At 37.6% G+C, this 14484-nt stretch overlaps 2 protein-coding genes across 4 annotated transcripts in view; one reads left to right on the plus strand and one right to left on the minus strand.

The window, feature by feature from the left end:
* TENM1 (teneurin transmembrane protein 1) overlaps positions 1–12050 on the plus strand; it is a 441878-nt gene extending 429828 nt beyond the window's left edge. For all 3 annotated transcript variants that reach the window (XM_087972076.1, XM_087972078.1, XM_087972077.1), the window contains exons 30-31: positions 500–642; positions 2303–12050. In XM_087972076.1, the coding sequence (XP_087828202.1) occupies positions 500–642; positions 2303–3061 (902 nt within the window). In that variant the 3' untranslated portion in view covers positions 3062–12050. The remainder of the gene's footprint in view (positions 1–499; positions 643–2302) is intronic.
* CYSLTR1 (cysteinyl leukotriene receptor 1) overlaps positions 1–14484 on the minus strand; it is a 650975-nt gene that overhangs the window by 426322 nt on the left and 210169 nt on the right. The window lies entirely within an intron of this gene.

The raw sequence follows: 14484 nt of genomic DNA on the forward strand, positions 1-14484 counted from the left end.
TGGGAAACAGGGTCAGAGGTAATTGTAAATTACGTATGCCAGAGTTGGCTTCATACAGGCTAATGCCAGACATATTGCTCCTAATAAATCATCTGGATTCTTTCGAAGCTTGGCTCGAGGTTATGATTTAATTAGGGCAATCACTGGAATCCTGACAGTGGGGGGGAGAAACATACTTCAGACTTGAAACATTCTGCTAATGTAACTTTACAATAAAGTGGAATTTGTTCATGCTTCCTCACAAGTCTCATAGCTACTGCCCACTCTTCCAAACATTTCTAGTCAGATTTTGTTAATCTTTTTCTTACTTCCCTTTCCCAGATAGAAAATATTTAGGGACTTTTTAATATTTGGGAAAGTTTGTTTCACCACAGTGTTTCCAGTACATCCAGGTTTCTTATAGATCTTAATCGAAGAAGACACTTGTTTAATGTTCAGAAATTCTTTGCTTTTATACAGGTGTTTATACCAATTGAACCGTTCTGGGTTTCTTTGATAGATATCGGAAGTTGGCTTGAACTGTTTGGATTTCAGCTTCACAATGTGCTTCCTGGGTTCCCAAAGCCAGAGATGGACGCTGTGGACACAACCTATGAGCTTTTACAGCTTCAAACCAAGACCCAAGAGTGGGATCCTGGAAAGGTAGGTCAAAGACGTCTGAAGGAACTAAGTTGGAGAAGTCTGATGACAGCCAATGATAGGAGTAATATAATATCACAAGTGGGAGAGGGAATTCACATGGCAAATACAAATATGTGCACAAATCACGTAGAGCTCTTCGTAGTCTTACAAAGCCAAAGTATTTCAGCAAAGATGGAGAAAGTAGTTTTTACGGTTGTTCTTTCTCTGATGGTGAAAGGGTCTTGGCTGATGTCCCCTTCTTTGAGTGGGTTATTGTTATTGCAATTGCAATAGCATTTAGACTTATGTACAGCTTCACTGTGCTTTACAGCCTCCTCTAAGCAGTTTACAGAGTCAGCATATTGCCCTCAACAATCTAGGTCCTCATTTTACCCACCTCAAAAACATTGAACATTGAGCTGGTCAGGAACTGCTGGCAATCGACAGAACTAGCCTGTAATTCTCCATTCTAACCACTGCGCCACTATGGCTCTTGATGTAGGAAATGACCTGATGGAGCTAGAGAGAGAGGTCAAATTTGTCATCAGTCATCAGTCCCCTTGCACCCACAAGAGATCTAAGTCCAGCCCACCTTGAATTCCTTCTATCTTTATCTACCACCAATTTCCTTTGGCTGTTAGTAGTTCAGATTTTTGTAGAGAGTTTAAGCTTGCAATAAATCTTTATGCCCATTTGAACTGGCAGGATTTCCTGATTTCCCTGGCACTTGACAATTGATTAGGGTTGGAAGTATGCAAAGGTTCTGTCAATATAGTTTGTGGAAACCAGCAGGGCACTGCTTATCTTCCTTCCTTCCTTCCTTCCTTCCTTCCTTCCTTCCCTCCCTCCCTCCCTCCCTCCCTCCATTTAAAACTTAATAGCACAACTATCCTGAACATAGTTCAGTGCTCAGAGACACAATCTGTGTCCTCTAACCTGTAAGAAATATAATACATTACGTTGCCTTTTGGTTATGAAGAATTATTTTGTAACTCCATTTCTTCCAACCTGAAATACAGGAGGCAAAAGATTGCCTTGAGTGACAGCAGGGCATTTTAAAACGTTTTAATCACATTCATACCAGACTAAGCCAGGAATGGCCATCATCTGTCATTGGAATGGGACGCTCATTCTCAAGCACAGCTTCACTAAAATCTACAATTTCTGCATTATTTGCAGGAAATAATTCTCCTCCACTATGCAAAATGTTACATGCAAACCAAGAAGTTCCATATCCAGTCAACAAAGTGTCTGAGGGACACATTTTAAGATCAGTTCTTCCATTCTGGAAACTCACAAATACGTCTCAAAGACATATGGAAATGAGGCTTCCAGTGTGATTTTGTTTTCTCATTTCATCAATCTTGCAGAATGTGCAACCACATCCACTCTCTCAAACTGTTAGTCATGACACCTTTCCTGCACCAATGTTTGAAAATTTCCACATAGTGCATTCAATGAAAAGTTTGTTTGTGTTGTGTTGCTCTAATAAACTACATTCACTTTTGGTACTGTCTTTTTCCTTTTCCTTCCTTCCTTCCTTTCTTCCATCCTTCCTTCCTTCCATCTTTCCTTCCTTCCATCCATCCGTCCTTCCTTCCATCCTCCCTCCTCCCTCCCTTCCTTCCTCCCCCCGCCTTCCTTCCTTCCCTTCCTTCCTTTCTTCTTCTTTCCTTGCCAGACTATTCTTGGCATTCAGTGTGAACTACAAAAACAACTCCGGAACTTCATTTCCTTGGACCAACTTCCCATGACCCCCAAATACAGTGATGGCCGATGTACGGAGCGGGCAAAACAACCACAATTTGCTGCAGTTCCTTCGGTCTTTGGGAAGGGCATCAAATTCGCAATTAAGGATGGGCAGGTAACAGCAGACATTATTGGCGTAGCCAATGATGACAGTCGGCGCATCGCTGCCATCCTCAATGGTGCCCATTACCTGGAGAACCTCCATTTCACCATCGATGGACGAGATACGCACTACTTCATCAAACTCGGGTCCTTGGAGGAAGACCTCTCTCTCATAGGCAACACCGGTGGACGGCGGATCTTGGAAAACGGGGTCAACGTCACGGTGTCACAAATGACTTCGGTCATCAATGGGAGGACAAGGCGGTTCGCAGACATCCAACTCCAGCATGGTTTTTTGTGCTTTAACGTTCGATATGGGACGACCATCGAAGAAGAGAAGAACCATGTCTTGGAGATTGCCCGGCAAAGAGCTGTGTTACAAGCTTGGACGAAGGAACAAAAGCGACTGCAAGACGGCGAAGAAGGTACAAGGGCTTGGACAGAAGGGGAGAAGCAGCAGCTTTTGAGCACTGGGAAAGTGCAGGGTTATGACGGATATTTTGTCCTATCCGTGGAGCAGTATCTCGAACTCGCAGACAGTGCCAACAATATTCACTTTATGAGACAGAGTGAAATAGGCAGAAGGTAACAGACCTACAAGCGACATGTTTCCTGCCTTCACATCACCAAAGACTGCCTGTTTTTAAATGAAGATGTTAAGTAACAGTTTATTGTATTGGTTTTTCTAGAGCAGAACTCTGTGTATATATAAATATAGAGGGAGAAAGAAGCGTATCCTACTGCCTTTAAATGTGACAGAAGATGGTATTTTAATATAGTTTGTTTAAATGCTTTGGGAGATGGCAATGGTTCTTCGTTCTAAGGTGATTATATTCGATGTTTGGGTACAGCCTTCTCAGTGTTGAACTTCAATCAGAGAGAATCCAGATGGGCAAAATATACTGTCTCCTTTCCTTTCTTTAGAATAGCTTTTTGGTTACTTAGCTTGCCTACAACATGTAAAAAAAGGAGCCAGTGCCATGAATTGCTTGGTTTCACTCATGACCCCTCTCAAACCTATCTTTGCAGACTACACTATATATATATATAGTTTTCCCTCTACTCGACCAAGAAATCAACCCACTGGCTAACCTTGATGTTTGCTGTTAGGGAACCGTTTTGCCACGAGCTGCATAGTCAATTGAAAATAAACCAAATTTTAGTTGTTGCCTTATAAGAAAAAATTAAGATGAATTCTGCTTAGAATTCCAAGGTTAAAAAAAAGAAGAAGTCACGTGTCGGTTCTGAGTTCATGAACAGAATGGACACTAGCTAGGGATGAATGCCAATTATCACAAATTTCATCTTTTTTTTCCTTTTGTCAGGAAGAAATAAATAAAATAAATAAATAAAAAGAGTACTTGGATAGAAAGGCAGGTTGCATTTACTTTAGTAACTTTGTGATGCAGCCTATATGCCATCGATGTCAGGGGTCTCCAACCTTGGCAACTTTGTGGAATCCACAAGTCTTAAAGATGCCAAGGTTGAAGATCCCTGATCTATGTTATTCAATAATTAAAAATTCTAGGAAGTTTATAGCAGTTTATAGCAGTTCTGTTCTAGTACTTTGTGGAGTGACCAGGCAACCACACCTATTTTGTGGTTGCATGGCTAGTTCTAAGGCTGCACGGAAAGCAGATATGAGTGTCAATTTTCCAAGAAAAATGTTGCAAACAAGATTGACAGGATCTCTTAACAAACTTGTAAAATTTCAAAAGGAAAATGCCAGCTCCCTCCATCTACAAGTTCAGTCAACAAGATTCTGTGGATCTTTAATTAAAAATAAAATCAGATCAGAAATTTGCTAGATCAGTAATTTATCAGACTTCCTTTGGATCATTAACCCTTTTTTGTAGATCTAGGTTTCATTATAGGGGCAGTTAAAATATGAAGTCAGATTGTAGAAATCTAAGAATTTCTGTTGATCAGGCTGTCAGATATAATACTATAATATAATATTAAATGGAAAAGCATAAGCAGGGAATGTTAGTCTAACATTCTTATTGCAAGTTTGCAAGTACTGAAAATGAATAGCAATTACCGTATCTTTACCGCATGGGTGGTTAGCCAGAGTACCGATTGCAGTATTTCTGTAGAATGCAGCCTTCAAAATATTTGCAGTTATATCTCATTTTGAGCTGTTTGTTCATGAAGAATTTGGGATCATGCAAACAAGACCCCAATTGCTAATGGAAAGCTTCCTTTTGGCAAATTCCATAAATGCTAAGGAGTTTGTTGAATTGTAATCTGTGATTATCTAACGGGCTATATTGATGAACATTTTGGCCAGAGACAGCTGCTCCTTAGATCTTAAAAATATTATGTCATGACCTGTTCCTTTAATCCATGATAGACAGTTAGATTCTCAGTTTGATGGAGAAGCACCATTAGAGAAACAATGTTACATTGAAAGTTTCATTCTATCCCACTGTTTCCTCTTGTCCAGCTACAGGTGATTCTTTACTTACGACCACAAATTTCAGTTGCTAAGCAAAACTGTTGTTATGTGAATTTTGCCCAATTTTTCACCTTTCTTGCCACCGTTGTTAAGTGAATCACTGCAGTTGTTAACTTAGGAACATGATTGTTAAGTGAATCTGTCTTCTCTCAGGATTCCAGCAGTTACTCTAATTAAATCATGAGCATTGAGCCACACTCGCAAAACTAAAGAGGATTTATTTAAAGTTAACATTCTACGTCCGGCACTAACCTGGGCATAGCCAACTCTGAGATATGTAATTCACTGTCACCCTTGATCCTGCTTTCCCCCCCACCCTTCTGGGTGCATCATCCAACAAAACACGTCCATAGCCAAGAGTCATCAATTATGCTCTCCAATTAGATTTTTGTGCTGCAGAAGCTTCAGTCATCTAATCAGTCTTTGAAGAAAATATGAATGGAATGTACTTTCAATTCCACACTGTTGCCTGCTCTTTGAAACTCCCCCCCTTCTTTCTGTTGTCAACTACAAAACATATATACAAAATGTTTTATGAGTTGACATCTCAATTAACTTTGCTTGTCAGAAGGTCCCAGAAAGAGATCGCATGACCTTGGGACACAGCAACCGTCATAAATATGAGCCAGTTACCAAGCTTCTGAATTTTGATCATGTGACCTTGAGAATGCTGCAATGGTCGTAAGTGAACAGTCACTAAACAAATGATTGTAAGTTGAGGACTACTGTCGGCTGGAACTAAATAAGAGATGCATGTGAGACAGAAAGGGAAAAATTCTTCAGAAATCTACAAAGTAGATAGGAGAATTTCTAGTTGCCTCATGGTAGACATGAGGTACTCAAACAGGTCTGCCTATCTCTTTCTCTCCACCATGCCACCACGAAAAAACAGCTTCTTGCGTACTCGCAATGGAGAAAAAACATTATTGTCATCTCAGGCAAGGATTATCCACTGTAGGGCCTCAACTGGACCAAGAAATTCTTCAGAGAAATAGGCGGTGGGTGAAAATGTCATTTCCCCCCACTTCTTCTGGATATTTTAAAAGAGGTACAAAAAAAAGGCCTGATTCTCAGGAATTGAGGATTTTTCAAACATCATGGGCAGGATTTGGCAAAGTCTTTTAATAAATCCTCCACAAGGTTATGTCATTCCATTATAAATGATTGGTATGAATATTATGGACCATTTACAGGACAAAATGAAATGTTGAGAGTGGAATGGGTGGGTGTTTGCAGGGAGCATCTGGCATTTCTGTTCCTTCAAATATGCTGTTTGTAGCTTAATTAGTATTTATGGCAACAATTTGGGGGCAAATTGCTGGAAGATTTTTTTCTCCATTAATAATTTTATCTTATGGGTTTACAGTGGGATTTATTAAACAGCCTTTTATCACCGAGCATATTGTGCCCAACCTGATTTATATCGGTAATAAATATGATCAAGACTATACACATCAATAAACAAAAAAAACTAACTAAATCAGAAATCTAACTAAATAACAGTAATAAAAGTGTTAGAGATTAAAGGCAGCTGAAGTCTGGTTTTGCCATGGCACAAATGAACTACAGATTCATGTCTCAGTGCCTTAGCAAAACATTTTAAATTACCGTCCCTAAATATTAAGATGGTTTATTTTTAAAAGTAAAATCTACTTTGAGACAGATTCATCTGGTGATTTCATGGACATACTGCATCTATATAGTTTCCTTGGCAAAAGTGGTTCAGTGTTAATTCCTTACAAGATCTATCTATCTATCTATCTATCTATCTATCTATCTATCTATCTATCTATCTATCTATCTATCTATCTATCCAAACTCTAGCCTATAGCCATGGGATTTTCTAGTGATTAATCAGATAAAAAATTTACTTAGTGAAGTAGATTTAATCTACTCAGTTAAGATGTTCTGGATCAGTGATCCCCAAACGCATGAACTCATTGATCTCTTCATGAAGTTTCAGATTGTTCACTGACACACAGCCCAAACATTCATTATATAATGTAATAATGTAACAATTACTACTTTAACTAACGGTACTATTATTAGTAATAATAATAAGGCCTAACCATGGCTAAGAGCAGGACAATTGAAGAAAGAGATAGAGGGGCTAATTCTGGCTACACAAGATCAAGCCTTAAGAATAAATGCACACAAAGCCACAATTGAGAAACAGCAACAGTCTGCAAAGCTGAAAAAAAGTGGACCACACAGACTGTCTGCAAACTACGGCATGACAAAGTAGCAACAATGGTGCCTTGGAAGATCTGCAAGAAATACCATTTACCTGCAGGCAAAAACTGGTTAGACCATAAAATGGGCGAAGTAATAGAAAATGAAGAAGCTAAAGTACCCTGGGACTTTAGAATCCAAACAGATAAGCACCTGCCAACGTAATATCCCAGGGTAAACAATTGTTGATAAGAAAGACAAAAAAAGTCTGGATAGCAGATGTGGCAGTACCTAGAGATAATAGAAGAAAAGAGAAAGAACTGGAGAAGATAATGAAATACAAAGATCTACAAAAGAAGTAGAATGACTGTAGCAAAAGAAAGCAAAGGTAGTACCAATATTAATAGAGCCCCTTGGATGAATCCCAAAACAACTGGAGAAGCACTTGAACACCATCGGCATTGACAAAACTACCACCACTCAATTGCAGAAGGCAGCCTTACTTGGAACAGCTTATATACTGAGACAATATCTTTAACTCATCAGAGAAGAACATCTGTCCATCCCAGGTCTTTGGGAAGAAGTCAGTGGGTGGATAAAACACCAAGTTCCAGCTAAACATATGTGATGAAACCATAATAGAGACAACTTAAGCCACTCCTGTTGGTGACTAACCATCCAACTCTGGGTAACACTGTCTTGCCACTAGCCACCTCACCTTCAGAACTAGGAACTGTCATGGAGCTCTGTGGGATACCCTCAAAGATTAATTTTGATCCCAATCAATCTTGCATCATTTATTGACCAGGTATTGACTTCCAGGCATATTCTGATCCTCTTTTGACCCCCAGACATTTATCAGAACCTTGGATAGTCTCATCAACCTTTGAGGGTCAATATTGACCACTTCGGGGACTCTTAATCTAGATATTTCTACCTTCTGTGACTGACTCAACGACATGCAGCAAAGTAATTGGGCTGGTGTTCTTTTAATCTGTAAACAATGATAAAGGCAATAATGAATGTTAAATAGCAGGAGATATTAGGATCTGGTGGAGAGAAAAAGAAGGGAGTCGTTCTAATCTTAGTTAACAATGGTTTTTAACTGAGTGGCAAGCTATGATTGCAGCGTGTTAAGCCCAATGCTGGCTTAGCAGGATGCACTGTATGGCTCCAACCACTGGGACCTTTGAGCCATGATTTATGGCTTATTCTGTATGAACCAGATTATTATGGCTTGTTCAATAGACTGTGGAAAATATACTATGACATAGTATGTTGTGTGAGCCCAGATACTATCAACATGTTAGTTTGTCGGATGAAATGGTTCCATGTTATTTTGTGTAATATACAGCTATATTTTAATAGCCAAAGCAGAAGAGGAAGTTGAACAAATTGTTCACGTTCAGAAAGCATAACACTTGCCTGTTAAAACTGGCCAAAAGTCTACTGTGTGGCATTCTTTCAAAAGAAGATTGCTTATTTGGCTATATGGAACATATGATTCTTACCAATGACCTTGACTAATCTCAACAGTTCTAAACTTAGGTTGACTGAGATACCTGCATTTTATTGGCCTCTGACTGTTAAAGAGATACAGTCACAAAGAAAAATGGGGAGAATTCACAGTACCTCTGTTTGGATTCTCTTGTGGGCTAATACTGAACAGAGAATTTGAAAACATGTAGTCGGTATTCAGCTCTATTCTTCTAATCAGTGCTCATTTCCCATGGACCGGGGTGAATCTCAAAAGCATCATCAGATCTGTAGATCATGCACTTTTGAATTCATAGAAAATCATTTCTGGGCTTCATTTATGTAGAATGTTTATTGGTGAGGATGCTGTTTAACAGTGATTTCAGATGTCAGTACTAGCTACTTTGCTTACAGTTTTTAAGCAAGTTTCTATTTGAAACTTGTGTGTCAAGGGACTTCTCTTCCCAAAGCTTTAAAATAACCAGAATTAAGAAATGTTTTGAATTAGTGATTAGCTTGAACTGTGCATTTCTAGTATGTAATACATATTTTGTTAGCTTGTGCCTTGAGTTCTTTACAGTTATATTATTATATTATATATTATATATTATATGCAGGAAATGCACTTTATATTAATGAACGTGGAGGGTTTTTTAATGCTGCCTTGAATGTTGTAGCATTTTTATGCCAAAAGTCCATGAAGTGAAATGGATTACATTAATTCCCCCTGCCTCTGTTGGGATTTACCAATGAATAAATAGAATTACCCAGGTGGAATATATTGTGTTATAAAATATGGACTAAGAAAAAAAATATTAAATAGATTCTGGTAGTGTAAGAAAAATGCTTTTCAAAATCCTGTCTGTTTCTGAAATTCAGGAAAAAATAAAATATATGTTATAATTTACAAGTCAGGGACCTCACCCTCCAAGCGCTGCTATAGGGTAGCCCTGGGTTTGGAAGAGATGGATGGTTGTGCAGAATATCTGAACGGGTTTCACTTTAAAATCACTTGTTTAGAACACGTATTAACTGTGCCTATTTTGGACCTTGTATTGTGGAGTCCAAGTCAGCTTTGGGTGACTGTGGAACTGATGGAAATTGAAATCCATCATATTTGAAATGATCCCGTTTGGGGAATGTTTGGGCTAAAGAATCATTCCAACATTTTGGTGCTCTACTGTTCTGTACTGTGGATTCTAAAATTTCAAGGGACCACAAACCACTATTCCTTTTGTGCCAATGAAGAACTGTAGCTATAGCATTGCTAAAATCTTGGCTATCCCAGCCAAGATCTAAACAGCTCTAAGAGAAACACATCCAGCAGCTTTCAAAATAGTTTGTTCTATTCTCATTTGTCAGAAACTAAACTCTACAGAGTGACTGTCCTATCTAGGCAGTGTACTGACTTGTTAGTAGAGATTTGTCTGCATTTAAGCTGGAACGTCTCTTCCCTATAAGTAAATGTTTTTTCATGTGGGGTTTCTTGGATTTCTGATTGATTGTTATTGGAAGTTATTGGAAGCACAGCTGTTTAAGCATTCCAGTGGTATCTTGATTACAAACATACCTGCCTAGCTGAACAAATTCTGAACAGATTCAGATGCTGAACAGCTCCAGATGCTGAGCAGATGCTGCAGAATCCAAACATTTCTTCCAAACATTTTAAAAAGCGATTAAGAGAAGATATTAGAAAAAGCAGGTATTATCTCCTGTTCAGTTTGTATCAGGTGCAGGATAAGGGAGTTGCCACAGCTGGGACAATTAATGATTCCAATTAATGGAAATTAATTTCCTGAAACACAGAAGCAGTCATTATGCCAATATAAATAAGAAGGCATCCATGATTAATGCAGCCTTTTGGAATGCATTTGAGAATAGGATTTCTGCAAAATAAGCCAAGAACACTTTCGTTAAATTATACATTTGTTTCTTCAAAATTGAGACCATTTTATGTTATGTATCTAATAAGTTAATTTTAAATTACATGTCTCAAAGAAAATTTAAAAGAATAAAAACAAAGCAAAGAAAAATAATAATGATAGTATTATAAAGGAAAACAATGAGTGAAAAAGTGCAAAGAAATAAATAAAAAGAAAAGAAAAAGTAATAAGGAAACAGCTTTCATTCGTAATAGTAGCTACATTTTATTTTACCCCCTTTCTCTTTGTGGTTCCACATATTTTCCTTCTTTCCATAGCCTTTCCCATCATCAAATCTATCAATTGCTCTTTTTCCCCCCTTGTTTGGAGAAAAAATAAGTTTGGGTTATTTTGGGTTTCCAATCACTAATAAAATGGCTCATTGTCCTTCCTCCAATCAATTTTGCCATCTCTGCTATTTCTGTCAGACCATTTTATGTTCTAACTAAAATAACACGCTGTTAGTCGCTATGTGCTTTAAAAATGCCTTTTTTATTTTGTTTTAACCATCTCCAGTCATTTGAAAGAAGGAATAAATTGCTTTCAAAGGAGTAAGAATGTTTACCTGCCATTACCATACCTTGTGGCTTATTCCATGTATTATTGTGAAATCATGGCTTGGGTTGAGGTAGAAATTTAATCACTCTGTGTCTCCCTCATTTGGTCTATATGAATTAATAGAGGGGAAAGCTATCTAGATCTTTGAGAAAAGGTGCAAAACGAACCAACACAGAATAGAAACCCCACAGATAAGTTTCTAATGGCAGGCACAACTGTATTTTACAGTAGAGAAAAATACTGTATTTTACTATAAATTGGTAGAGGTCCATAATATTGGTTTAAGTATCAGTGTTCAATATTCTGCACTTCTATCACTGCCTTCCAAATTCATGCTGGTTTCTGTGAACCCTAATTATGAGGGGTTCTTTGGTTTGTTTGTTTTGTTTTCAACATTTTGTATTATTGGCCCAAACAAATGTATTTACCAATCTTCTCCTTAGATTTTTGTGGCGAACGTTAGCCTCCTGATCAATGTTATTATCTGTCAAAGTGTATATTTTTAACATTATTTCACACACGGAACAAACCTCCATGACTGGATTCTAAATTGACAAAGTGTTGATAAAGTCAGAGAAGCCAAACACACCTTGCTCCCTTTTGGACAGCGATTTCTTTGGTTGCTCAGAAAAAAAGTAATGATGTTTACAATGTATGCCAAGGGTTTCCATGCCTATCAAACGATGGCAGTTCTAATTTTACTCAAAATTGTAGTATAATGGCCTGAACCTTGTTGCTAAGACACAATAGACTTTGGTTTTATATTCCTGCCTTCACATTGGCTAGATACTGTACAGGTTTAGGCAAAATGACTGTGTTGAAATTGGTTGTGGCATTTTGCTCTGGGTTTCATACCAGAAGCATCTATTTTCTACCAGACCGTTACAACAACTTGCTGTAAATAGTCAAAAGTTAATATATGATGTGTTGACATTTGAAAGACAAAGTACTTTGAATATTTCATTTTTTAAAAATAAAGTTGCAAACAATTAGCCAGCCTTGAAGTTTTTTTTTCTGTCCATTGATCACAATGGTTTGGGGAAAAGTGGGATAATAACACTGAAAAACAGTGCACACATGTGGAATCAGTGCTCACAACTTTATGTACTTTTTTTTTTCTTGTATAGTTTCTTCTGCCTTAATGATGGCCAAATGTGGCTCTAGTTTCGTGCCTCAATTTGCTGGACTCCAATTTAAAATACCAAGAAAAGGAAGAACATTTAATTTACGGTTTATTTGGAACATTCCAAGATAAAAAGAATTCCATGTTACAAGGGAAACAACCTGGAACATAGACTTGCATTACTTTTTATAGTTTGCACAGTAAAGATATTTCAAAGAAAAAAATGATTCAATTAGAAAATCAATAAAATAATAAACACTCCTGTGAGCCAGATTCAATTCCTGGTTGCTAAATAGGCAGATCTTTGGACATTTTTAACATAAAGAGATTAACAGAGTTGGAAGGGACCTTGTAGGTGATCTATTCCAACTCCCCACCCAAAAAAGAGACCCTACACCATTTCTGACAAATGGCAGTCTAGTCTCTTCTTGAAAGTTCCCAGTGATGAAGCGCCCACAACTTCTGAAGGCAACTTCTTTTCCATTGGTTGATTGTTCTCATTGTCAGAAAATTCTTCCTTATGATAAGGAAATGGTTGACATTTCTTCAATATGTTTTTCTTTTTTGCTTCCCAATCTAACTTTCAGTCCAGACCCAACCTTGCTTAGCCTTTTCAAGTATCTACAACCTACTTCTTAGCTAGATTGTTCAATAGAGGTTGATTTTTAGATAGGGAAAAGAATATCTTAAACATAATGTAAGTTAATACAGGATTATATTGTCTGCCAACCCTATCTGCCAAAGTGAGAATTCAGTGTGGATCTACCCAAAGGCCTGGAGCCAAATTTAACCCAGGATTTCTGGTTTTTATCAAAGGTTTGAGTAGGAGAGTTACATCAGAAATAGCAATAAATCAAATCAAATGCTCTCTTACATCATAAAATAGAATCTTGTAGATTATACTTTTACCAATAATTTCCTTTTCAAATTACTACCAAAAAAAAACCCTCCTTATATTCTTAGGAGGAGAAAGAATGAAATTACACAAGCTACAAAACAGAAAAAGAGGAGGCAAAGTAAACTTTGTCAAAAATGGGGAAAGGTAACAATAAAATTATATTCTTTGTCCAAAAAAAGCAATATTATACTTACAAATAGTGCTATTTTAATACAATAGCAATTTTGTACTTTATATACAATTAATAAATTAAAAACAACTAGCAGACCACCAATGAGGAAGAATTCAATGCCAGCTGAAAAGTAGCCGTGGACTTCTGTGATCCCATGAAGTAAATTATCTGAGCTAATTTCTAAATCAGCTGCAATCTGCTTTAAAAAATGTGTAAAAAGAACTCTATTTCTTTTGAAATGCTGAGGCTCTGTAGATGGCATATTTGCCTATTTGCAAGCACAACTGTTTCACCTACTTTTTAGCTGTAAACAACGGTGGTGTGCTCTTTGTCAAAATAAGTCCCCAACACTTTTGAATGGGTTAACGGAGAGGCAGTTTCTGTAAGCAACACCAGAATGTTTCCTTCCTGCCTTCCTTACAGGATTAGGCCAGTAATTTCTTCAAACAACTGGTTCTCCAAACTGCTTAGAATATTAACAACCTGTTCTAGCAAATAGGTGCAAACTGGTAGAATCCCACCCCTGCATACATACATACACACACACACACAACGTAACATATGTGGAGGATGGGGGAAATAACATGCTATGATCCACAGGATCAATTAAGAGTCAGACATGACTTAGTGACTGAACAACAAAAAATAACCATCATAGAATCCTATAATATTCTTAGCATTATCTTGTCCACACCTAATTTTATATTCAGGAGGTGTGTTTCCCACATTACATTGAGTTTTCAGGTTATGAAAGTTCAACTCTTGTCTCTGGCCAATGTGAGCCGCTTCTTATCAGAATCCACATTCTTGCTTGTTAACTTCATAGAAATAGAAACATCAATCAAAGGCCCTCCTTGTAACAGAAAACAATTACTCAAAGGAGATATTCTCCTGCTCCCACCAGGCTTATCATCTTGCCTATGCAGGTTTTAGAGACTGGCAAGCAAATGGGTAGCAGGAACAGGAGGGAAAACATAAATCTCTTTCTGAAGATCTCAGGAAATTGAAATCAGCATCCATCCCTGTGGAAATTAAGTGGAAACAATTCAGCAAAGTCTTCATTGCTCTGAAAATCCAATTTTCTCAGCTTGGGACTGTTGTAATTGCTATCTTCCAATTGCAGACTCCCAAATCTAGAACTGGAAGTGATTGGATTTATATCCTAAGTTGCATTAACAGAGGGATACAATCAAGATCAAGTGAGGTACTAATACCACTCTATAAAGGCTTAGT

Source organism: Notechis scutatus, chromosome 10 (assembly GCF_049901735.1).
Source record: "Notechis scutatus isolate UNSWTSFEM ecotype Mainland chromosome 10, rNotScu1.2, whole genome shotgun sequence".
Taxonomy (NCBI): domain Eukaryota; kingdom Metazoa; phylum Chordata; class Lepidosauria; order Squamata; family Elapidae; genus Notechis; species Notechis scutatus.